The sequence below is a fragment of the Homalodisca vitripennis genome, chromosome 3 (genome assembly GCF_021130785.1).
Source record: "Homalodisca vitripennis isolate AUS2020 chromosome 3, UT_GWSS_2.1, whole genome shotgun sequence".
NCBI classification, from domain to species: Eukaryota; Metazoa; Arthropoda; class Insecta; order Hemiptera; family Cicadellidae; genus Homalodisca; species Homalodisca vitripennis.
This window is the reverse complement of record NC_060209.1, coordinates 189066469-189092947: the sequence shown is the minus strand read 5'-3', so window position 1 is coordinate 189092947 and position 26479 is coordinate 189066469. Positions and strand designations below refer to the sequence as shown.

General features: G+C 33.6%; 1 protein-coding gene across 2 annotated transcripts in view; it reads right to left on the bottom strand.

Moving 5' to 3' along the window:
• Positions 1–379: 379 nt before the first annotated feature.
• LOC124357881 (ectonucleotide pyrophosphatase/phosphodiesterase family member 5-like) overlaps positions 380–26479 on the bottom strand; it is a 58545-nt gene continuing 32445 nt past the window's right edge. Inside the window, exons 6-8 of one of the 2 annotated variants that reach the window (XM_046809968.1) lie at positions 11986–12100; positions 5680–5719; positions 380–1021 (exon numbers count right to left, since the gene is read on the bottom strand). In XM_046809968.1, coding sequence (XP_046665924.1) covers positions 5683–5719; positions 11986–12100 — 152 coding nt within the window. In that variant the 3' untranslated portion in view covers positions 380–1021; positions 5680–5682. The remainder of the gene's footprint in view (positions 1022–5679; positions 5720–11985; positions 12101–26479) is intronic. The other variant, XM_046809967.1, reaches the window with a different exon arrangement.

Genomic DNA, 26479 nt, shown 5'->3' with positions numbered 1-26479 from the left:
ACAGTTTTATAAAATTATCTGTTTTTTTTTAGTTATGTGTACTTTGGATATGTTTGCAACTACAATTAAAAACAATTCCTTAACAGTTTAAAATTAATAAAAAACGAGTTATTAAGAATTTGTTATGTCCTATTGTCTTTTTAACCCTTAATTCGCAGCAACCGGATATGCCTCTACCATTGAAAGTGCTAAACACGGCATATGGGAAATATCTGGTTTTTTTATTAGTTTATTGTGTACATTATAATATTCATGAAAACGTTGTTAATTTGTAGGGATGCTTAACTGTATTGATTTATGATCTTCGGGATGAAAATTGGATTGTGTGTCATGTGAAAAATCATTAAAAACTAGTTATTAGTTTAAAGTTTGTTATTGATGATGGAAGGTTTGAAAAAATAACAGGATTTCGGACATTTGCCTTCGTTATACGTTACAAAAGGTATAGCACCATATAATGATAGCATATGTACATCCTGTAAAAAACTAGTGATTTTTTTTTATTGATGTTTCGTCATACAATGTGAGGTGCAGCATGCGTATATGACCGTATGTGCACCCACATATACATGTGTAAAACCGGTAGAGCTTTTAAACAAAATTTGTTTTCTTGTTACTTTTTCTTCTATTTAATTTAAACATTTTTAAAAATTTCTAATTTAAAGCTAATTGAACCAAGACCAAATTGTTTTCAACGATTTAAGGGTTAAATATATACTGTATTTTAAATCAAAACATTATTTTGAAGTGCTTTAATAAATTATGACTTGCAGTTGCCTCATGAACAGAGCAATATACTCCTATTGTTTGTCATACTTAAATAAAACCCTGCTTGATATACTTTAGTTCACAGCCAAATACATACGAACAGGTTGTCTATAAAGCTACCTAAGCCTAGTCAAAGTGCTAGAAGTAATAGAGCCAATGTTATGTGGGAGAGTCGCAGTCGTCGTCACAATCTGAGGACTGGGTGTCCCGGACCTCGTAGAGCCTCTCTTCGTCTGTACCTTGGTTCAGGATCCTACAACACGCAAACATCTCTTAACTCTCCAGTGGTAATATGTATGAGAAGAAAATTGGCACGTTAACGAAACTTATTCGAAAATTTCTCAGTTAGCTGAAGTGTACTCGGCACTCGGTTGAGTACTGTCAAAAAATTAAAAACTAGGAACTTAACAATAAAAATGTACGGGCCTTCAACCAAAAGATTTACATTTTTACACATTTAAAAAAATTGCAACACATAGCTATTTCAGAGAATTACTGTATGCACAATGCTATTAACCTAGAATTTCTCAATTGATTTTTTAAAATAAATTAATTCATAATATTGGTAGCCTAAGTCAGACCAGCAGCTCAACATCAGTTTAATATCATAATATTTAAGTGTAAAATTTAGAATAATTTTACTTTTAAAGTATTTTAGACAATTGATACTCAAGTTCAACAGTGGTTTAAAATAATTCCATTACTTAGGGATAATAGGTCTAAACAACTGTCTAATACACTTTTATTTTATAATTCTTAGGCATGCCATTGGATTTTAATATTAAATTGTTAACAAATAAATTACAAGGATTATTAAACTAGTGCTTTTAAAAATAAACGTGTAAGCATTATTAAAAAGTATCCGATTATTTTAGCTAATAATCCAAAACTTGAATTATAGAACAGAAAATTATTACCTTACACATAAAATTATTAAAAAAGTGAAAACAGCCAAAGAAGAAAACTTTTATTTGCAAATTATAAAAAACTAAATGTGTAATACCAATATTAATATTGTAAAGTATATAATAAAGAAATAACATGCATAGTTAGAGTGCATTTCTTTGTTTATAGGCCTGTAAAAATTTAAGTGCCGAAGTAACAAGTTTGCAGTTGTTGATTAAGTACATGCTTTGTTTGCTCTTAAGTAATCCCTAATATTGTTGTCCTTTGTAGATAATGGTTAGCATCTAATATCATTTCAAGGACCAGGGTCCTAATCTCGGTTTGAGCAAAGTTCTTTCATGCATTACATAATAATCATCTTAACCCAGTATAAAGTAGTACAATGAATGACACCAAGCTGGAGCTGCAGATTATCCACAAAAAAAGCTGTCAATATTGTGATCTTAGGTAAATACCTATTTACAACATGTCATGTTACAAACAAAACAAAAACCACAACAATACTAAAATTTACACAGCCTTATTTATAACAATGTCAATTCAAGAAGAACTGAAGGAAAACTACAGAGATTCAATTTAAAAGACAACCAAATTGGAGACAACCATTTATTTTGTCAAAATAAAACTATAGAGGCCAATTAATTTCGGAAGAAAAATAGAGGAAAACAATACTTCCCTAAATTCAATTTACTCTATTTTATTTTCAAGTCATTGCAAGCAAGGCACTTTAATTAATGGAGATTAGTTTTAAAAATAATAAATATATAAGATTAAAATGTCATGCATGTTAAAAGATAACCCAACAGAGAGTTAAATTGTGTTAGTATAAATTATTAAAAAACAGGATTCCGGACCGTATATTCAAATAATGAAACAGAACAAGGAGGAATAATCTTATTTTTCACTTACACACTGCAAACTATTTTGTATATGTGAGGAAGAGATAGTAGTCTTACTCTTTAGTATTGGGTTTATCTACATGGTACATACATAGAAAACTATTTCAGAGGAGGCTGACACGACAAATTGGGTGGTTTAGGAAGGTATAAAGTACTCTCCAAAAACAGTGGCTGGGGAATCTTCTCCCAAAAATTGTTGAGCTTTAAGACTTCATAAAAATGTGCTGTAGCTTAAAAAAACTATTTGATGCAATTTTAATGTTTGCCTAACAAAATGTCTAGGGAATATAGACTTGAACCTTCGAAATAAACATGATCCATATCATACCATTTCACCACACAACTGCTTTTAATCACGAGTGAAAACGGTCCTGATTTTATTATTTTCAAGTTTATATTTTTAGCTTGATCTTTTAGATGAATTTTAATTGGCCATGTGTAGGCTGGTATATATGGGCCAACAATTATTCATATATGTACAGTGGAGTCCCGCTAATCCGAACACGTGTAATCCGAACGTCGGATAATCTGAACAGGTCCAGGAGGAATTATTTATAACGATAATCAACAGTTATAGGAACTAATTACTTAAAAAATGAAAATGGGTGCATCATTTCGTACATAAACAAAGAAAACTTTAATTAAATAGACATACAGTATTTTATTAAGACAAATTGTGTACGGTACAGTACATAAATAATGAAGTTGAATACAGTACCAAATTGAAAGTTATAGGTTAAGTATGAGTTAAATTACTGTATTAAGAAGTGAAATCAAACAAAAATTGGACGTACAGTACTGATATTATGATTGAGTACAATATTAATTGTTAAAAGACATAAATTCAGTTATTGTCTTCTGTCGTATTGAAGAGAGTGGATGACGCGTAGTTTCGCCATCGTGTCATAAACATTATATCGGCAGGTGTAGCAGTAGCCTGTTGCTCCAGGTATCGTAGTGCAAGGTTAAGCGCTGCTGCACCGTCTGCGTAAATGTGCTTAGTATTCGCAAACACGTTTATTTGTCAAGAAATACAATGCAAAAGTCAGAAAACAATGTTGATAATTCTATAACAAAATAGTCCCATTCTCAAGTTTAAAACTGTATTTTTCTGTAATTCTGGCTAATCCGAACAATCACATAATCCGAATAGGGCTCGGTCCCAATTAGGTCGGATTAACGGGACTCTACTGTACGTTTGTAGGAAAAAGCAACCTACTTCTTTGAAATTTTAATAACATTTAATTCCACATCCTTCTCTCTTCTTATCTTTAATTTGGGATTTTGCTTGACTGGTCTGTAAAATTGATCGCTTATAAAGCTGATAATATTGATTTGAGCTTCAATGCCCGATGGGTGTGGCTATCCACAGAATCAGAATCCATTTATTTTGGTAATAGAAAAATGTGTAATATAAAATAAGTCATATACTAAATAATAACAATCAAATAAGGTCACTTAGTATAATTCACATATTGGTAAGATCTGACAGGAATTACTGTACAGTATATGGAGATTTTTCCAGCAAAATTAGTTTAACTTTTTTTACAAAATGCTTTGAGCAGGATAGGTTTTTCAGGTGTCAAGGCAACGTGTTATAGAGCCGCAGAGCTGAATAGTGCATGCCCTTTTCAACAAGTGCCAAACTATGGATTAGATAGACCATGTTACCTTTGTGGCGGGTATTGAACTGATGGTTAAAGGTATTTTCCGCAAAAAATGGGGGTTATTTTTAAAGAAAGTTAAAACTCCAAGTATGTAGATACTTGGAAGAGAGGAGATTCAGTTGTTGAAAAAAGGTTTACAGTGAGCACGATGACACAGATCCTGACATAATAAGAACAATCTTCTTTTGGAGTCTAAATACTATTAAAATTTCACTAGATGATCTCCAGAATCCAATAGCATATTTAACCTACTGTACACACAAGCATAGTATATTTGAAGGATAGTATCTTTACCAACTACAGGCATTAACATTCAAAGAGCGAAAATAATTGAAGACAGTTTGGGCACAGGGTATCAATATGTATAGACCATTTGAGTTTATCATCCAAAATAACACCAAGAAGAGGAGCAGACTTTGATGGGCTGATACCATTTACGCTCAAACTCTCTTAATCATGAAAATTTTGCTTGATAAAATTCTAAAATTCTGAAAAATTCATGAAATTCCATACAAATGTGCTCCTGAACTACGAGTGATGTTTTATAAACGTAAGTAGGACAATATTGTAGAAGTTTGCTTCTGCCACAATGAATGCTTGTTTGCTACCCATTATTCATTCCTTACAAACAACCACACAAAATTTATAGTTCTGTAGTTAACCTTTGCACTTCAGTTCATAATTATAAGGTCTTTACGATTATATAATCATCACCTCTTAGAGAAATATATGTTTTATGACAAGAAACAAGTTGGTTGTGTACTTTTACTGCCATATTCGTCTTTAATGCACGAGTGAAAGTTCAGATTCAAAAATGGGTCAGAGAAATGAATATGACTGTGGAAACATTTACGATGTAACCCAATCAGGTTGACAAACTTTGGAACACACAATTTAGTAGCTACAGACAGTCAAAATGAAAATTTTGTTTTGTCTGAGAGGCTTCACTTTCATAAATTGTTCTCGTTGTTTTCATAGAAAGTTTCTCCAAGAGAACAACTAAAAATTCCCCTGAACAGACCTATGATTTGATAGACTCAGAGGAAATGTTTATAAACTCTTGCTTTTTACAGCATCTCAAATAGCACATTTTCAAGAAGCACTGGCATTATTACAAACAAGTGAAGACATACACTTTTTTTAATTATAAGAAGGGAAAATTAGAGGTTTATTATGACAAAATAAAATATTATTTATGATCTCTTCAGTTTACTAAAACCAACCACCACCTTAAATTCTGAATCAAGTGACACATAACGTGAACGCCACATACTGATACTGCCTGTAAGTATAGTCAAGAGAAATATAAGACGTTGACAAGCAGATTATACCTATATAAATTTATAATCTAAGTTAGTTGAGAAAAACACTGGGTGGATAATGTTAGTATTAACTCGGAATGCAGCAAGACAAGCCACCCTGAACCAGAAATTGACTACCTGTTATTCGATTGACTCTTGTACAGTCATCGCTGTTGATCTGAAAATCAGTATAATTTCAATGTTAATGCAAAATCTAAAGATATGACTTCTACTTGCTATATAATACTATTCTTTTTGTAAATTTATCCCTATATAAAGCATACAGTGGAAAAAGTGTTTGTTTTCGTGCAATCATGTTTTTTAAAGTTATGTGAGTCCTCTGAAAAAGTAAGTTACTTTAATTATTAAAAAAAAATACATGTAACTTTTACAAATTTTTATTATAATAATAGTTTGGAAATCAAATTTCTAGGCAACTTACTTTTTGAACAGCCCTTGTATATTTAAAAAATACTTTGGTCTCTACTTGTACCTAGAAGAGAGATTGGATATAATAGGAAGAGCAGGCTTATTAATGGTATTTGGAAGGTTCATGCTTCTTCACATAAACACTTGGGAGTAGGGCATAGATGGAATACTTCATGCTCATTTTACCAGAGCATGGAATATTCCAAAAATTGGATCTGTGTTCTACTTTAGCGTTGAGCAAACATTGAGTAACCTTACAATTTGGTAAGGGTAAGACACTGATCTCTTTCTAATATCTGAGACTTATCTCCGGTTTACCTAAAAAAAATCAGTACCAATGAAGTTTGAAAAAATGTGTATGTAAATACAGAAAAAATACCACTGGTATTTACAAAATATTAATATTAGTATTTACCCCCTTCTTCAGGTGTAAAATCCTAAAACCAAGACACATGTACCATCGGTATCTAAGTATAAACAGTATATAAGTAACATCAGTATCTGAGTATAATCAGAATAAAAGTAATGTCAGTATTTGAGAATCATCGGTATATGAGTACTGACAGTTTCTGAATATAATAAGTATATAAGTAACATCAGTATCTGAGTATAATCAGTATATAAGTAATGTAAGTATTTGAGAATCATCGGTATATGAGTACTGACAGTTTCTGAATACAGGGTGTATATTATGTCTGGAAACACCCAAATATATCCTTTAATAATTTAAATATAAATTTGAAACCTCTTACAATCGTGATAGAGATTGGGTATCTACTTTTTGGAACAATGTTTTGTTATGTCACACCAACGGGGACGTCCTGCCGAGGGTATCGTGAATATTCTTAATGGAAGCCTATACCTTGTGATACATAATTTTAAAGGTAATAGCTTACTGAATTGAATGCCACAAACCGCATCTCAAAGGAAATTATTCTATCAGAAAATAGAGCATTTTTAGTATTGAAAATTTACTGGATGTTCAACAATGTAATTTTAAACATGGTTCTTGCCACAAAATGTGTTACACTAATTTTTTTTAGCATTTTTAAATGTTCAATTAAAATAAAATAAACAATTTATTTTTAAGCTGGTTTCATTAGTTACAAATTTACCAGTTTTTATTACAATGAATAAAACTTATGAGTCACTTTCTTCTGATTACTTATGAATCTGTACTTGGTGTTTTCCAGTCAGCAGGAAGGTTTAAAGAGACAAAGGTCACTAGCCTATGAGAAACATTATTGTGTTATTAATCATCTGGTCTACAGGTTTCAGTTTGTTGAGCATGGAGCTTTCACTAGACAGGTCTAAGCTTGGGAATTACAAATGGACAAAGGTCATATCATTCCTGTCGATTAATCAGTGTCCTCTGAAGCATTGCTGTCAACAAGTTATCTAATTACAGTAGTTTCAGTTTTTTATTTGGCATTTTAATGGAATTGTCTGAAAGAGAACGAATTACTCTGTTGATGATGCGAGGATATGGCGATCGTCAAAGATCTTATCGGGAAGTTTGTAATTTGTTTAATGACACTTTCCCAGAAAGGAATCCCATAAGTGTTTTCAAACAATATCAAAAACTATTGAGCGTTTTGAAATGACAGGGAGTGTACGTAATCGGCCAAAGTCGGGTAGGATACAATCTGCAACAGATGAAGAACATGCACTAGATGTTTTGCAAACATTTATTGAAGACCCACATACATCCGCTCAGAAAAGCTGCACAGCAACATGATATGCACCCTATGTCTGTGAGTAAGATTTTGAAAATTAATAAATACAAACCATTTAAAGTTCATTTAGTCCAACAGTTAAGTGAGGATGATTACGACAGAAGAGTTGAGTTTTGTGAAACTTGTGATGCGCAAATGTGATGACAATAGAGATTTTCTGACCAACATACTATTTTTCTGATGAGGGCAAACTTTTTTCCTAAATGGCAATGTTTAACAGGCACAATTGCCGTTACTGGGCTAGTGAAAACCCACATTGGATTACTGAGTCCCATTCATAGCAACCACAAAAACTGAACGTATGGTGTGGAATTTTAGGTAACAAAATTGTTTGAACCCTTTTTCATCAATGGAAATTTTAAATGCCGAACTTTACTACAATATGCTCCAAAATGAAATAATCCCAGCTATTCAAATTGCATCAGGAGAATACTTTGATAATGTATGGTTTCAGCAGGATGGTGCTCTCCACCCCATTATGGGAGACAGGTAAGAGAGTATTTGGATTTAAGGTTTCCTCAAAATGGATTGGCCGAAGAGGAAGAAATCGAATGGCCTCCAAGATCTCCGGATTTGTCACCAATCGATTATTTCCTATGGGGTCATTTAAAATCCAATGTTTATAGAAGAAAGCCTCATAATTTGGAAGACCTAAGAAACAGGATTATAGAGGAGATTGCTTTGATAACTGAAGAAATGTTTAGGCAACTCTGTCGAATCATTTTAACACAAGATTGGCTCATTGTCAAACCGTAGAAGAACACAGTTTCAGAACAATTGCTTTGCCACCAAATGCAGGTAAAACGTTTGTTGTAAGACTTTTCTAACAGCATACATTATTTTTTATTTGTAATAAGAAATCAATAACATAAGTATTTCCATAATTGTACTGTAATAAAAACTGGCAAATTTGTGCTAATAGAACCAGCTTAAAACGAAATTTTTTGTTTTATTTAATTGAACATTTAAAAAAATGCTAAAAAAATTAGTGTAACACATTTTGTGGCAAGAACCATGTTAAAATTACATTGTTGAACATCAGCAAATTTTCAATACTAAAAATGCTCTATTTTCTGATAGAATAATTCCCTTGAGATGCGGTTTGTGGCATTCAATTCAGTAAGCTATTACCTTTAAAATGATGTATCACAAGGTATAGGCTTCCATTAAGAATATTCACGATACCCTCGGCAGGACGTCCCCCGTTGGTGTGACATAACAAAACATTGTTCCAAAAAGTAGATGCCCAATCTCTATCACGATTGTAAGAGGTTTCAAATTTATATTTAAATTATTAAAGGATATATTTGGGTGTTTCCAGACATAATATACACCCTGTATAATAAGTATATAAGTAACATCAGTATCTGAGTATAATCAGTATAAAAGTAATGTCAGTATTTGAGAATCATCGGTATATGAGTACTGACAGTTTCTGAATATAATAAGTATATAAGTAACATCAGTATCTGAGTATAATCAGTATATAAGTAATGTCAGTATTTAAGTATCATCGGTATATGAATACTGACAATTTCTGAATATAATAAGTATATAAGTAACATCAGTATCTGAGCATAATCAGTGTAAGTAACATCAGTATCATCAGTATATGAGTACTGTCTGTATTTGAGTATCATCGGTATATGAGAACTGTCAGTTTTTGGGTATCATCGGTACTGATTATAGTCAGTAAATGAGTAACATCAGTATCTGAGCATAATAAGTATAAGTAACGTCAGTATCTGAGTATCATGTATCATCAGTATATGAGAACTGTCAGTTTTTGGGTATCATTGGTACTGAGTATAATCAGTAAATAAGTAACGCCAGTATCTGACTATCATCAGTATCTGTGTATCATCAGTATATGATGACTGTCAGTATCTAAGTACCATCAGTATCTGAATACTGTCTGTATCTTAGTATAATCAGTATATAAATAACATCAGTATCTGAGTATCATCAGTTTATGAGTACTATTGGTATCTGAATACTGTCTGTATCGAAGTACCATCAGTATCTGAACATTGTTGGTATCCTGAGTACCAACAGAATCGATCATCAGTATCTGAGTAAATTCTAGATTTCTTAAACTCTTATTCACACTTAACATCATGTTTCAGAGTTGTTAACCCGAAAAAGAGAGCACATACCTGTCCTTTCAGTGTTTATTTAACACAACAATTGAGAAACTACATTGACAATTCTGTTATAAATTACAATCACACACCATCAATAATGTACATTAAATTAATTAATATTACAAACAATAATTCCAACTGATATTACACACAACAAACTATAGAGAATATCTAGGCACACAGATACTGTGAAAATAGTAAAGGAAGTGGTGATGGAAATACGAGATGAAAGGAAAACAGAGAATATAACTTTTGAGAGAAGCTTACAATACTTACAATAAGCCAGGAAGAATATTTCTTGAACTACTGGCTAGTTTACAGTACTTAAGAGCCAGCTTTGTGGCAACCATTTTAAGCCCCATAATAAGAATTTAAAACCTAGTGAACTTTTAAAACCTTAATTTTTAGTCGTTATACCGATGGGAGATTTAAAACCCATCAAAATACTTTTTCAGTTTATTCGTTATTTTTATTGGGTCTTCATAAAGAAATTTCACACTTTTTTGTAATTCATCATTTAAACGATGTGCATAAATTTAACATTGTTCTTATGGGTTGGGGGGGGGGGAGGGGAGAGAATTTAAGGTTGTTTCACTTCTGCCAACTCTTATAATAATGATGAAATTGATAGATGAACTTTAAAATTTTATATTAATTTATACAACTACCATATTATGGTGTATAACATAGTCGTGTACAATGCCTTTGGTGTTATAAGTCCTCGCATCTATACGAGAATTATACTGCGAAAATACTGTGCTATGACAGCAAATAATACCAATTCGAAAAAGCAAATAGTATTGCCAATCACGCTAAGTATTGCAAATCATAGAGTACTGCTGAAAGTGTAATTGGTAGGTCAATTAATTTTTTATTTATACACAACGTTTCAGCAAATGATATTCATCAGAAAATTTAAGTTATATTCAGGATGATTCACAAAGATATGCAGAAACTGTGGGAGTTCATTCTACATGTAAAAAATAATGAAAAAGTTTATATAAAATAGGGTCCGGAAATGCTTTGTTAGTGAGTTATGGCTAGCGAAGATTACGCCCGGATTTCAGTTCACCATGTAAAACGAGGTCCTCTTGAAATTCTGGTAAAGTAGATTAAAGGGCGAATTGAACTATTTATTGGGTTTTTGACCTAGTAAATTGAATAAAACAAGTCCCTGAGCTATAATTTAAGTATGTTTTCAAAAACCAGTGTCTAATTTCTGTATATCTTCATGAATTACCCTGTATAAAAACAGGATATGGTTGTCCTGGTTATATTATAAAATATAATAAATTAAGAGCAATCAGTAATTGCAGCCATCTTGATTCTCCCATGAGAACAATGTAAAACCACAAACACTTTATGCCTTTATTTTTAATCTTAGAATTATGAAGGATATATTATCATTATAAAAATACTATTAGTATCAATCTAAAAGCTTTTTAAATATTTATATTAGCTATCCAGAAAAAAACTCAAACTGTTTTGTACTTAATTGTTTGAACATTAAAACATATACATTTTACAAATAAAAACTAAAAAGTGTTTGGATGCATATTTATTATATTTTTAAAATCAGACATCTCCCATAAATGTATGACCAATAATTAAGGTGTAAGAATTTTTGAAGTTTAACATTGTTCTTATAGGGTCAAAATTTACAACCTTGGTCAAAGGTCAAAATCAAGAAAAAACTTTAATTTCAACCGCAACCAACTCTTGCATCATGTGTGTAAGAATCACAGCCTAACATATTTCTTATCTCTTCTATATTGCATTTGAGAAATTGTGAAAGTGTTTTTTTATATGTATTTTAGAACAAACCATTTTTTTCTTTATTCGTTCATTATTTATTTATTTTATTAGTAATTTTTTTAAACAAAGGATATACAAGATAAAGCTGCAAAAAGATTGTGTTTATATTTATTTTTGAAACATCTATGAAACTACACAGCACTGAGTTTCTAATTAATAGAATATACTCACCAGATTATATGTAGATAACCTGGATATTTGAATACACAATGTCACATCTTGTATAGAAACATTTTGTACTTTTTTTATCTTGGAAACGTTTGAAAATATGTTTAACAAAATTTCTTGGGCCAAACGACTATTCATCTAATCACACTTACTTGTAAGAGGCAATCGATGATTTCCGCAACTTTTCCTTGTGTTGGAGGTAGTTGCGGAGGAAGAGCCACCCAAGTAGAGTTGCGATGCAGGCAATTATCATGACGATGACTGCAACTAATTCCCACACAACATGAGCAAGACAGAAAATAATATAAAACAAGTTCAAAAATACAAGCTACCAGGAAAACATTTAAATATGCTAAATGTAATTAAAAAACACACATTTATTACAAATATGTTACATATGTAAGGTAAATAAATGCCAATTTTTACAAAGGGATTGGTTAGACTTATTATCATGTTGTAACAAATAAAAAAACCAATAAATATATTGATATTGATTTTTATAGAAAATTAAAAAATAATAATCAATTATTCAAACAGTAAATTAAATAAAAATGGTGGTAAAAATATGCAAAAAGTTTAAAAACAAAAGATATTTAAACATGAATAAACTGCGTTATTAGGCGGATGAGTCAGCTGGATTTGAGCAGATGGGCACCCATATAAGGTAATATTGCGTCTGATTGGTTCACAGAGTCGAGGGAGAGAAATGATGAGCCTGGAGTATTAAGTGAAGTGCCGTCAGAACATTTCCAGGTTTGTGAGTTACATATGTGATAATCACTTATTACAAATATTGTTAATACATTTTGAAACTAAAATAAGGAGATTTTTTTATAATTTTTAAACATGTAAACTTATATAAAAGACCATTTAAAATAAATTTGAGTGAAAATACACTAGTTAAATTTATTCTCCCAAATAACAAAATTCAAGTGACAAAATTAATAATTTGAACTTGCATCACAATTATATCCTCTCAATCAAAGTTCATATTGCTTTCATAAAAAGGACTTGTTACACTGAATTAATGAACTTAGTGAAAATTAATCTTTTTGTACAAATTTTGTTGAGCTGTAATAATTCTGAAGTGTAAATTGCTACCTTATTAACTGAGTTTAGACAAATTTAATTTTTATATTACATATTTAATAACCAAACTATATCAATGTGCACTGTAAGAAACTGAAAAATATTCAAAGATTTCATTATAGTGCAGTAATCAATTAAACTATAAAAACGTACATATTTCCATCTTTTGGTACAATTAATACGTTTCAATCATATGTTTGGAGGTATTTAATTTAATTTCTTGGTGAGTCTTACTGCCTTTTTGTTTTTTATTTATGGTTATATCATGAGAGACAATGGGATTATTATTATTATTGTTATTAGGGTTGATTGATTGTTCAAGTGGGTTATTATTTATATTTGGTAAATATTACCAAAAATGTATTCATTATATTTTGATCTAAACTTAAAATTAACTCTGGAAATGGTGACCGATCCATTTGGTGTTGATCGCATAACTTCCACAGTGTGATCGATCAGCACCGGAAGTGTCAATTAGTATTTTACTGGTGAAAGCATAATTACCACTCAAACATCAATTTATTTATACAACAATCAAAAGCCTATGAGTTGTTGATAATGTTTAGTAGTCTTTGATTTTCTTTTATCCTGTTTCAAGTTGCCAACCTGTGTGGTTTTCTCAGGTGTGATTTTGTTGTAAGATCTGTGCAGCGGAGGTTGTTGTTTATAGACAAATTATTTTGTTCTTTGTTTGGAAGTTTTCTATTCGAATTGAGCAAGTTACAATGTTGATTATAATGCTTCAGAACGGGTGATCCTTGTAAATAAAGTGATATTAGTGACATTCTAATGGAATCTGATGTGAGACATGTCAAATAATAAATACCATATATGCTGTAAAAATACATTTTTTACTTCAAAATATTAAAGATTTATTCTTTGAGTCTTAACAAGAAAAATGATATATCACACTTTAGATTAGAATATGAATAGTCAACTAGGACCCTTTTAAAAATTATTTTATTTCCAGACACGTGTTTCGGTATTAAACCATCATCAGTGTGAACATTCTATTAACCCTATAATGTGAAGTTAATACCAACACTTTAAATATATACAAAATATAAGATTTTTTACATTTACAAAAGGACTCTGTAAGATATAAAAGAATCAGCACACACTTTAGAATTTCTTATAGATGCTTCCAGGGTTGTATTACTTTTTTGTTACTGTACAGAACACTGACCATACTACTAGTAATTTGGGTAGTCATTTCCCTAGTATATAATTTGTTTTATTGTTTAGAGTTTAGGGAGGGAATTAATCATGATTGCCATTATCATTATTATTTGTTTATCTACTTTAACATCAACATTCACCTCATCTTTACTTAGAAGCCTCTTTTTAAAAATAACAAAATATTGACACTTTCCTCAATCTATTAAAAGGAAATCATAATTTATGTAAAAACAAACATTTTATACATCATAAAATAAATATAATCTATGCCATCATACAAACATTGACAACACATACAGAACATGTCAATATGAAAACATTTACACTATTAAGGAATTAAATTGTGCAGTAAACAAGCAGAATAAATTTACAGTAAAATTCAAGCAATAGTATAATGAAAAATATATAAATTTGATAAATTTAAGACATAATAACACTAATATTATTCTATAATGTAATATTTAGAAATTTAAAAATTAGTAATGCCTGTATTACGTTTAAGACGATGCAATATACAATGTATGTTCAAAAAGTAATGGAAATTTCCATTTTAAAAAGAAATATTATTTGTATACATTGTGATTTGTCTACATTAATGTTTTATCTTCAAAATGGTCCCCATTAGATATTATGCACTTGTACCAGCACTTCTTCAAATCCTCGAAACACTTCTCAAACTTGATCTTTGCGGCCTTTAGCTCTTTCAACGATGCACTTTTAATCAAATCAAATCAAATCAAATCAAAATCATTTATTTCTCATTAACATTAACATGTATCGAGAATTGTCAATATGTATAAAATAACTAAATACTAAAAATATTACTATATCTGGTAAAACTACAAATTAAAAATATATTGAAAAACAGTACTAATGATAGTTTTACTTGTAAGGTTGGGTGGGGCACAAAAATTCAGAGAGTGAGTAAAAACAGTTTTTCACAAGAAAGTCTTTTAGTTTGTTTTTAAAAGATGCAAGTGAAGTGCTGGCTTTTAAATAATCTGGCAATCTGTTATAAATTGTAGGTCCTAAATATTCTATTGATTTGCGGAACATATTGTTACTATGGTGGTTAAACTTTTTTGGGTACTGTTAAACTATTTTTATTTCTGGTGGGATATATATGATTGTGGGTAGGAAAATCGGTAATGTGTTTAAAAGTGTAAATTGATACGGAATAGATAAAAATTATTATGATAAGGAATAATTGAGCCTTAGTTTCGACCTCATTTCCATAAACCCATGTTTTGTCACCTATTATAACACGTTACAGTAATTCTGTATTGTCGTTGACTTCATTTAGTACAATTTTGGAAAAAATTTTGATGCCACACGTTTTAATGTCATATATGCTTGTAAAACAACAGCCCTTTAAGGTTCTCTTTATTTTTTGCAATAAAAAAGTTACATAGATCATGTCTGGAGAATATAGAGGCATCATTACAGTACTGTTTTTGGCCAAAAATTCACGAACAAGCAATGAAGTGTGAGCAGGTGCACTGTCATGCAAAAGCCACGAATAGTTTTCCCACAAATTCAGGTTTTATTCAGATTACTCCATTGCAAATAGCATTTAACTTGCAGATAATACTCCTTATTGACCGTTTGACTTTATGGTAAGAATTCATGATGCACTATGCTATTAAAATCTAAGAACAGCGTGAGCATAACCTGACGTTCAAATGCACTTGTCAATCATTTTTCGTTCTTAGCGATCCAGAATGCCTCAAATGGAATAATTGAGCCTTAGTTTCGACCTCATTTCCATAAACCCATGTTTTGTCACCTATTATAACACGTTACAGTAATTCTGTATTGTCGTTGACTTCATTTAGTACAATTTTGGAAAAAATTTTGATGCCACACGTTTTATGCCCAAAAATGTTTAAAAAATTCACAAAATAAGGCAATTGATATGCCAATATCATCAATGACTTCTCTGATCTTAATAACCAATGTAAAATGTGCGACGATATTCGAAAACTGAATTTGGAAAGACTGGGTCCTAAATATTAAACGAGGTCGTGAAACGTTGATTGGAAGGTAGGCATACGATATTAACACCAAATCACCGTGCCGGTTCGTAGAGGGAGCGGGCAGCCAGCTTTGATTTTGTAACTCCGACCACAGAAAACTCCAAGACGTCCTTGCCCTATGGAAGTCAGAAGAAGAAGACCACAAGAAACCTAATTCCCGATATCTAGAAAACCTGAAAATACTAGAACCAATCAAAAAGCCAGAAAGCCACAGAAACATCTAGAAAGAGAACAACCATCTGGTTAAAACAGATGGCTCGACCAGCTGTAAGGAAACAGCTCCCGGTCCGTCCAAAGACCAACAAAATAAAGTGGCAAAACGCCACATCCTCCCCCTCTACCCCGGGAGAGAAAAGAAAAAAAAACTCAAAAGGATAAGGTAGGAAGACAAGGACGGAAAGATTAGAGACTACAACTGGTACTGCTGTCGTTAGCAAACAGCTAGCAATAGCTCTAGTATGGATATCCTGCACGCTCGCGAGGCGCTCCAAAAGCGTAACGGCTAGAATCCATTCCGACTGACCACACTACTCAAGATTAAATCTTTTTAGTTTAAAGAGGCTTGAGGAAAAGCCTAGTAGTAGTAAAAAAAACTTGAACAAAATTAACTACTTTCTGTGGTAGCTACCAATAAATAAAGGTCTGAAGTGTTGACACAAGGATGGGTTTTTTTCGTTTGTTTCTACATCACTAATACGCTTGGTGGTCAAAAGGCTACAAGAGGGTGTTCCAGTAAGGTTGGGAAGGAAATTAAATAAGTGTACACTTATTAGCCAAAGCTTATTAGCCAAAGCACTTCCTAAAGTCTCCACCATCCGGGTAATCTCCACCCCGGAACCCAAGGGCCACTTAAGCACCCGAATGGAAAACCCCGAACGGCTGGCGGAACTCCTTGGACCACCGGGAGAGTATATTACTCCAGACATAAGGTCTGTATTTTTTTTCTTCAAAGATGGAGGAACAGAAGTGGATGAAGAGACCATTCCAAAGCGAAAATTAAAAATAAGAGAAAATTACACCCATCATAATATCAACAGACCCAAGTTCGTGTTGTAAAGGCTAATTAGGTAAAAACCTGGTACTGGCAAAATTTAGCAAAAGTGGGCCAGTACTCTCCTCCCCCTACGGGACGGCTGAGAAAAAAAAAATTGGTGGCCAGTGGGAAAAGACAAAATAAAGTTTTATTTTTCCATACTAGTTTTTTAAATTTAGAGACTTGGAGCAAATAAATTCAGGCTCTTAAAAGGCGTGAAAGAAAAACTGTAGAGCTACGGGAAGAGCTTAACGGAGTAAGGAAATCATTTGGTCGTGGTAAAGTGGTTTAATTAGGAACTTTAAAAACAAAAAAAACAACTAGTTTCTAAGTGTTGGCCAGGAAAGGCAAAAAAAAAACCCTGAAACCTACGGAAAAGAGACCCAAAAAAAACTAACTGGGCCAAAACCCAACAAAATTAGGTTAACAATCAATAAACCTCTAAAACAATAACAATAAAAAAGCCTTCAAAGGATAACAGTAACAACAGTAAAAAAAAAAAACACTTCCAATATAAACACTTAAACAGCAAATAAATAAGATAGCTGCTGGAACATTTAGCAGCTTCAGAGACAAAATTATAAAGTCTTAAAGACACAAAGAGATAACAACAAACAACTAACTACAAAAAAATATATAGACAAACTACAATCTTCAACAATATTTTCAACAATAAAAACTAAAACCTATCCATCGCTGCTAACTTAGCTGAATAACAAAGAATTCCACCTACTGCCAAAAGACTGACCCTACTAAGCAAGAGAAAGACAAAGAAAAGGAAAAAGGGAAAGAAAAAGTAAGCTTGTGTTGTAAAATGTAATGGGTTGGCCGAACCAAGGATAGCAGGCTGCGCGACTGCATTAGGGAATGTTAAAAATAAATAAACATAAAAATTCACTCCCAATGTACAGCCTAGAAAAAATTGCCGAAGCAAAAAAAAAATTCTCTAAACAGCCAATGCTAATCCTGAACCCCCCGTGTATATGTACTGTAAAAGAAGAGGGAGTAAAAGTATCAGAGTGTTAATGTGGTGTAAGGAAGAGAAGAAGAAGAAGAAGGAGGAGGGAAAAAAACTAAACTAAAATCACTTATGCCCTAAACCATCCCTATAAACGTCCCGGCAGCGGTGCTTTGGTTCTTAGATAGGCCCAAAATATTTCTTTAGGTGGGAAAACATGGGCCCGACCTAATAAGTTTCCCTGACTTGGGACACCTCAAAGTCACGGTGACTGGAGAGGTAAAATCATGAATAACCAGAGGGCGTGACCACAGAGGTTGCAGTTTGGCTGAAATTTGATTAGCCGCATTACTCAAATTTACTCGTCGAAACATTGCCAAATCACCGATACGAAAATTAACTGGTAAACGACCTTGGTTGTACTGCCGAGCAACTTTTCGGATGTGCAACCTCCAACCGATCCAAGGCCTGAGACCATCTCCTCTGCATGTCTCTGGAATCTTGTGTTTGGAGGAGATCATCCAAAATTCCAATTGTTTTTCCAGGGGAGAAGTAATTTTGTAGCCAAGGAAAATTTCAGCAGGAGAGGTGCCAAATTGACTCATGCTTTAGCCGAATTAAAAGCGACTTGGAATAAATGGAGATTAGTGTCCCAGTCAGTATGATTTTGAGAATGGAAAATTCTCAAGGCAACGCCGAGGTTTTTATTAACTCTTTCAGCAATTGACGGCTTCGGATAATATGGCGAGGTCATAACGTGTTTGATACCAAGTTCCAGACACATGTTATCGAACTGTCTGGATTTGAAACAACCACCACGGTCGGTGACGAGTTGTGAGGGGAAGCCAAAATACGCGAACAAGCCCTTATGCAAAAGATTCACCGTAGTAGGAGCGGTAGCATTTTTAGCAGGCAAAATCACAGTATATTTTGAAAAGGCGTTCAACGATTGTAAGAAGCCATTTGTGGCCTTTTTTTGTTCTAGGAAGAGGTCCCACGTAATCAACAAACACCCGTTGAAAAGGCCTGGTTGCTAATTGAGAAGCCAAAGGGCCTACCTTAGTATTTTGAGCCTGTTTGCATCTCTGACAGAAAGGACAAGCCTTTACCCTCTCTTGGATAGCCTGCTTCAGGTCGGTAGAAAAAGAAAATTTGACTAATCCGATCCCAAGTTTTCTTGAATCCCAGATGAGCTCCGAGAGGTGACTCATGGTAAACTTTAAACAATAGGTCGTAGAGTTTGCTAGGTACCACTACTCTAGGTTTGGATTGATTAGGCAATTGGTGAACTAAAATGCCTTGAATTACAGAATAATTTTGATTGGGATTAGTACCCTTCAAAGATTTCACAATATTGCGAATTTGAGCATCTTGCTCTTGGTGGCCTTTGATGTCTTTGAAGGCTTCCGGTACAGAAAAAAGAATAAAAAGCCTGTGTGTGGTCGGTTTTTATTTTGAATAGTAGAACTCTGTGATGAATCGGTTTGGGGCTCAAATAAACGCGAGAGGCAGCAGTCGGCCACCACAACATTGTCTTTGCCCCTAACATGCTTGACAGTAAATTGAAAGGCATTGATGAGAGTGGTCCAACGTGCTATTTTTTCCTACCTGGCGAGGATTGTTAAGTAACCATGAGAGTGAGGAATTGTCAGTCTCAAGCGTGAAGGAACGATGCTCTAAATATTGTCTAAATTTTGTAAAGGCATAGACTACTGCCAAAGCTTCTAAATGGAAAGTTGAATAGTTCCTCTCGTGTACATTTAAAGGACGGCTCGCAAAAGCTATAGGGTATATTTGGCCCTGGATTTCCTGAGACAGCACTGCACTACAGCAGTACCTGAAGCATCAGTTGACAGAATAAACGGGGCATCAAAATTTGGTAAGCGTAGGACCGGAGCAGAGACTAAAGACCGTTTAAGTTTGTGAAAAGCATTCTGTTGCTCCTCACCCCATATGAAATTTACATCCTTTCTCTTTAACCTATTCAACGGCTCACAGATTGACGCGAAATTGGGAATAAATTTAGAATAAAAAGGCACACATTCCAAGAAACCTGCTAACCTGCTTAGTATTTTTGGGTTGAGGGTAGTTGTCGATAGGGCGAGTTCTATTTGGGTTGATGGTAACTTTCCCATCTTCGAAGACGTGGCCTAGAAATTCTATTTTATGAGAGGCAATGACCATCTTTTCTGGGTTAACTGTTAACCCTGCCCTACTAAGTCGGTCAAGGACTAAATCGAGATGTCTTTGGTGATCTTCCAGATTTTCAGAAAAAATAACAAGGTCGTCGAAATAGCAGAACAAGAAAATCAAATTTCACATCACAAAGATTTTATTTATCAACTGAGTCAGTATCATGCTACCACTAGCTAGACCAAAAGGGAGGTAATTGTATTCCCATTGGCCAGTGCTTGTGACAAATGAAGTGTACTTCTTGGAAGCCTCATCAAGTGGTATCTGGTTGTAAGCGGACACCAAGTCTAACATAGAAAAAGATCTTAGCCTTGCCTAGAAATTGAAAAGAAGACTCTACCGTAGGCATCGGAGTTGAATCGAGCTCCAAGACATTGTTTAAGGCGCGGAAGTCAACCACCAGGCGTGAAGAACCTCCCTTTTTAGGTACTAAAAATGCTGGACTGGAGTAAGGGGAAGTTGAAGGTCTAATAACGCCTTTCTCCAGAAGGCCTTGGATATGCTCACGAATTAAAGCCATTTTCGGGGGAGCATAATGATACGGACGGCACCTGAACGGCTTGTCTGACTTGACAGTGATAGAATAAGTCAAAAGGTTAGTTTTACCCAGCTGTTTGGTCACAGTTTCGGGAAAACACCGCAGAATATTTTTAAATGTCTGAACTTGGGAATTATCAAGCCTCTCTCCAAAGATAGGTCCCAAACTAACATCCTCTGCCTGTTCATCCTCTTGGTTTTCGGCTAAAACTAGTGAAGTGTCAAAGGGAAAAGACACCTGGCGTTGAGCCGCATTAATGCTCATTTCAGAGGCCTGAATGAAGTCGAGTCCAATCAAAACAGGAACCGGTAAGTTGTTAGTAACAAGAAATGGGAAAGTCCAGAGAAACAAGCTATTTTGAAATGAATATGGGCCAAAAATTGAAAGGAGACATCTGAACCATTTGCAGCTGTAGCCGTCAATGAAGTTTCTTCAACTTTCTTCACGACACCCTTGAGTTTAGAGAGAGTATCAAATACGCTTTTAGCTACGATAGATCTGGTAGAACCAGTATCAATCACAGCAGAAGACTTAATGTTAGAAAAAGCAATAGGAATTTCTAGGGGTTTGACCTTGGGCAAAAGCCGGAGCTAAAGGATTAATGGGGCCTAGTCTTCTTGGGGAATGCCGGCCCTTTCAGCGAATTTCCCCTTTTGGAGTTTAAATTAACCGCAGGATTAGCGGAACTATAATTATGGTTTTGATTATTCCTATTATAGGAAAACCTCCGTTCCTGGTTTGGCCTACTATTGTTCCCTGGTAGCATATTATCTTGCAATTGATTAGAATTACAAACTTGGGGGTTCAGCCGCTGATTGAAAGCATTATCATCGCCATTTGCCCTTACTTGGCCCTGCCTAGAATTATTGGTTGAGAATGAAAGTTCTGGTAAGGTCTACTATTATTGTAAGGCCCGCTTCCTTGCCTTTGGGTTACCTCCAAACACGAATGGTTTGGATAAAATGTGCTATAGGGGGTTCTCTTAGCGGCGTCTCGGTCGAAGTTTGTACCCGAACCACGGTAAAATGTTCTGTTATTATAACGATTTATTTTGGAAAAGATGTCCAGCGTATTGTAAATTAGTATTATCATAAGTGACATTTTTATTAGAATCTATTGCAGCTTCCTGAGATTCAGAATTGCCATACCCTAACGGAGCTTGAACAGTGTTGACCGTCAAACTCTCAATCATGGAAACCATGTTTTTCAGTTGTTGTACTGTGGTAGGGGGTTGAAGACCTGCAAAAAGCTGCCCTAGTATGAGGGTTGAGACCGGTAAAAAATAGTTGTAAAAAATCTCGCCATCACTTATTTCTGGTCCAAGAATTTGGAAAATGCTAACAATGTCAGTAAGATAATCAGCATAAGGTTCTGACAGTCGTTGTTGTCTATACATGAGTTTAGACTGAATGTCTCTAATGGCCCTAGATGAGAAAAAGGTAAACCTAATTGTCTGCAGAGCATTCGGCCCGGTAGAGTCAGCACTCACGAGACCCATCCACACATCACGAAGTCTGCCTTCAGTGCGTGCCACAGCGTTTAAATAGAATAGTTTTTATCTGAACCTAAATTTAACTCTACTATTTTTTTGGATTTTTACGAGAAATTCTGTTAGCTGAAATAAATCTGTACCAGAAGTAATGGGTACCTCTCTAAGCATATCCCGCAAAATGTTAGGGAATGAGACATCGTCCCTGTTATATGGCCTACTTTGGGTTGCAATTTCTTGGGCTACTACCGTCTTAGCAGTCGCTTCAATAGCATTTAAGGTCATTGTATGCAGACTCTTCACTAAACCACCAAGATCCACCGGCACTACAGGGGGCAGCACAGTACAAGTTCCTACTTCGTCCTGTTTTAAACTGGGATTATCCACTAAATCATTCCGTCACGGGTACCCTTGGTTCATCCGCAGATTCCTCCAAGTCACTCACGGACCCCTTCGCTAGACCGAGCCACAAATTCACTTAGCTGCACACGCATGGCATCAAGCTTATCCTTGGGTTTAATTCCCCATAGCTTGCATTGTTCGCGGGGCTTCCTCAATAGTCAACTTTTTAATCCAAGACACAGTCTTTGGAACATTATTTAAATCGGAAGAACTTCATCTCGTAAAAAGGTTCAATAATCAACAATAAATAAACACAAATCACAACAAACAAGTTAAACAATAAATTAATCAAAGACACATGAGAGCGTGGACAGATATTCCACACAAACTAGAGAGCAGTAAAAAAAATTCAGAAAAACATTAGGGCAATTTTACTGTGGTGTGTGTGAAAAAGTACAAGTTGTAAAAAAAAACTATTATAAATTTATAGTATTACAAATAAATAAAAGCATATAGTACATTTCCTTATTATTACCATGAAACCAAATTCCAGTATCACCAACAGGTGAAGGCAGAAAATACAACAAGTTTGGCTTTCAGAACAAAAAAAAAAGTCGGTTGCCATCAGTCGGGGTAGACTCAATTTGTTTCCTCTCAAAAGGTTGAGAAAGTTCAAAGTATTCAAAAAAACCTAACAACACCTTTCAAAACCTAAAAGAATAAGAGAGGGAAACAAAGTAAACAAAAATTAATCAAAAGCAAGAGCAACTGTACCGTAGAAGAGCAAAAAAAAAAATATATGTGGAGCGAGTCGTAAAGTAGCGCTACCGGTAACTACTACATAAAGTTCAACAAGTCCCAAGTGAATAAGACACAAGCCCAAATAGTAAACTCTCCCTTTAAACTGTAAATAATTTAGAACACCCCCAAAAAAAAAACTCTTTTGAGGCCAAGAATCCAAAAAAAAAAAACCCCAGTGAAAAATTAAAAATTAAGAAATTAAAGACCAAAGGAAAAAAAAAATTATTTTAACCACTTAAGGCTTAAATTAGGCTAAACTGAAATTTAGGTAAGTTAAACACTCCGAAGCTGAATCAAGCAAGCTGACATATCAATCAATCCAAAGAGTCCACTAGGGTTTGGTATATTATAAAATAGTGAAACCCTCAAGGTGGCAAACTATAGTTTTAAAGTTTGTAAAAGAAAGGATGTTTCAACATTTTGGAAAGAAAGTTTAGTTTGTAAGTAATTAAATCACTTATATATGTATGTCAGCACGTCAAATCCAACCCCAAGCTGCAACTTCATAAAAAATTACAAAACAAGCCTAGGCCTATGTTACTTTCAATACTAGTTGAAACTAAAGGTGTACTCCATATTAACTTTAACTGTTTTAATTTAAACAGGCACTAGTCAAAAGAATCAAAGGGCTTTTAAAAATAGACTATGAAAGAATTATTATTTTTACACTAACATTAAAGTTTTGAAGAAGGTTTTAGAAAAAAAATTACAAACTGTTAGACTAAATCAACCCCTTAAGCTTGAACTGCCCCGAACAATCAAAATAGCATAGGCCTACATAAAAGTTTGACATGTTTCTAAGTAGAAAAATTATCAGATAAATTTAACAGTAACACTTCACTTACCTTGTGTATAGACTAAGATTAATTAACAAAATTGTGTAAGACTCGAATAAATTCAACGCAAGTAGACAAAATCATCAAATTAGTGCTATTAAAAATTTAAACTCTTATCAACTTTAAAACATGTACAAGTGGAGTAAATCCGCTGGAAGAATAAATAAATAACTAAATCATTAATTAAATCCTAGAATAACAACAATTAATTGCATTTGGAACTAAGGGTAGGTGTGGAAAGGTTAAAAATTTTAATTAAATCAGAAGTAGAGATGAAATATCAGAAGGAAAGCAAGTTATATAAAAAAGAACACTTTTAATTATAAGCCAACCCAAAGTAAATAATCTGGTGAAACTGAATGGGGGTTTCAAATATTAACCAGAAAGCTAAGAACTTTAAAAACAAAAGGTAGGCTAATACATAGGCGGCGCAGTACAATACGCAGTCACCAACAGCATCTAAGAAATCCTTCGACTTTACTTGCACAGATCTGAGCCAAAGTTTAAATTAAAAATACTAAAAGGTGCTAATTAAAGATTTAGAAAGCACAAGTAATTAAGTACCAGGTTGTTTAAGGCAACAGGCTACACTGTATGTGAAAGTAAAAGTTAGGTTAAGAGTTAACTTGGTGAGAGAAAAAAAATTTATTAAAATTGGTTTAAAGTAAAATTTTAAGCTAGAAAAAATCAACCAAATACCTATGCCTAAATAATTAGTGAGAATAAGTTACTAAAGTTTAAGAAATACTGCCACTCACATGTTCAATTATTACACAACTAGGCTTAGGTAGCAGTTGGTTGCAAGAACTGCTTGGCTCAGACCTGCACATTAAAAACAAGCTACTTCGAAAAAAGTTTAACATTTTTGAGTAAAAAAAGGCAGTGTAAGGAAAATTTAGAAAAACTAAAAAAAATTTAGAAAAAACGTCTACCCCTTTAAAAAAACTTAAAACTAGGACTTAGCTCTCATAGCTGTGTAGAATTCCTCCGCTCCCACCGGCAAGCCTAGCCTTCCATTTCAAACCACGCTCTGCTACCAATTTGCGACGATATTCGAAAACTGAATTTGGAAAGACTGGGTCCTAAATATTAAACGAGGTCGTGAAACGTTGATTGGAAGGTAGGCATACGATATTAACACCAAATCACCGTGCCGGTTCGTAGAGTGGGGCGGGCAGCCAGCTTTGATTTTGTAACTCCGACCACAGAAAACTCCAAGACGTCCTTGCCCTATGGAAGTCAGAAGAGAAGACCACAAGAAACCTAATTCCCGATATCTAGAAAACCTGAAAATACTAGAACCAATCAAAAAGCCAGAAAGCCACAGAAACAAACTAGAAAGAGAACAACCATCTGGTAAAACCAACGAATTATAATAATGGAACGCGCTCTGGGCCGGAGAAACCGAGCCGAAATCCTGGGCTGCGTTCCGAGTCTGCAGGCGCTGGAAATGGGCAAGAAACTAACTCACCGCCCATATGGCAGGCATTATAGTAATGATCTAATATCACTTTAAAACGCCTTGTAGACTTAATACAATTGTTAGATACTACAATTTATTTATTATTACAAATGTTAGTAGCTGCTTTTTACCGTGGATTTTTATTTTCTGTTAAAAAAACTGATTTTTGTGCAATATCAAAATAACTGAGATTTTGACTTTTATTTTTCTTACAAAGTCGGAAACAAATATTACAGGCATTAAAATTATTACCCAGATGAAAAAAAAACAACTTTTTATTGACAGTATTTTATTTCAAAATAAACTACAAAAAATTTACAAACATGACACACTTAATCTACGTGTTAGAAAATAAAATTATTTTGACCAATATTTTTGCCTTATTTCTAAGTTGGTTTCTTTTTTAATGTCAAAAGTTTTTGTTTTTTCGATGTGATGAGATATTATTAAAAAAAAATAGTTTAGTCACAGTTTTAATTCAAAGTAACTCGTGGCTTCCTGTCAATTTAGAAGTGGTCGCATTTGTTTGAGATAACTAGAGTAAATAATAATATTTTACAATTTTTCAATACCCGTACATCATCACTTGATCTACTTAATTTACCCTTAGATTTAAAATCAATAAAAAGTTAATGTGTTCTAAGATCAGCATCATTGGCATGGAGTACAGAACTTGGTGAGTTCTTGCCC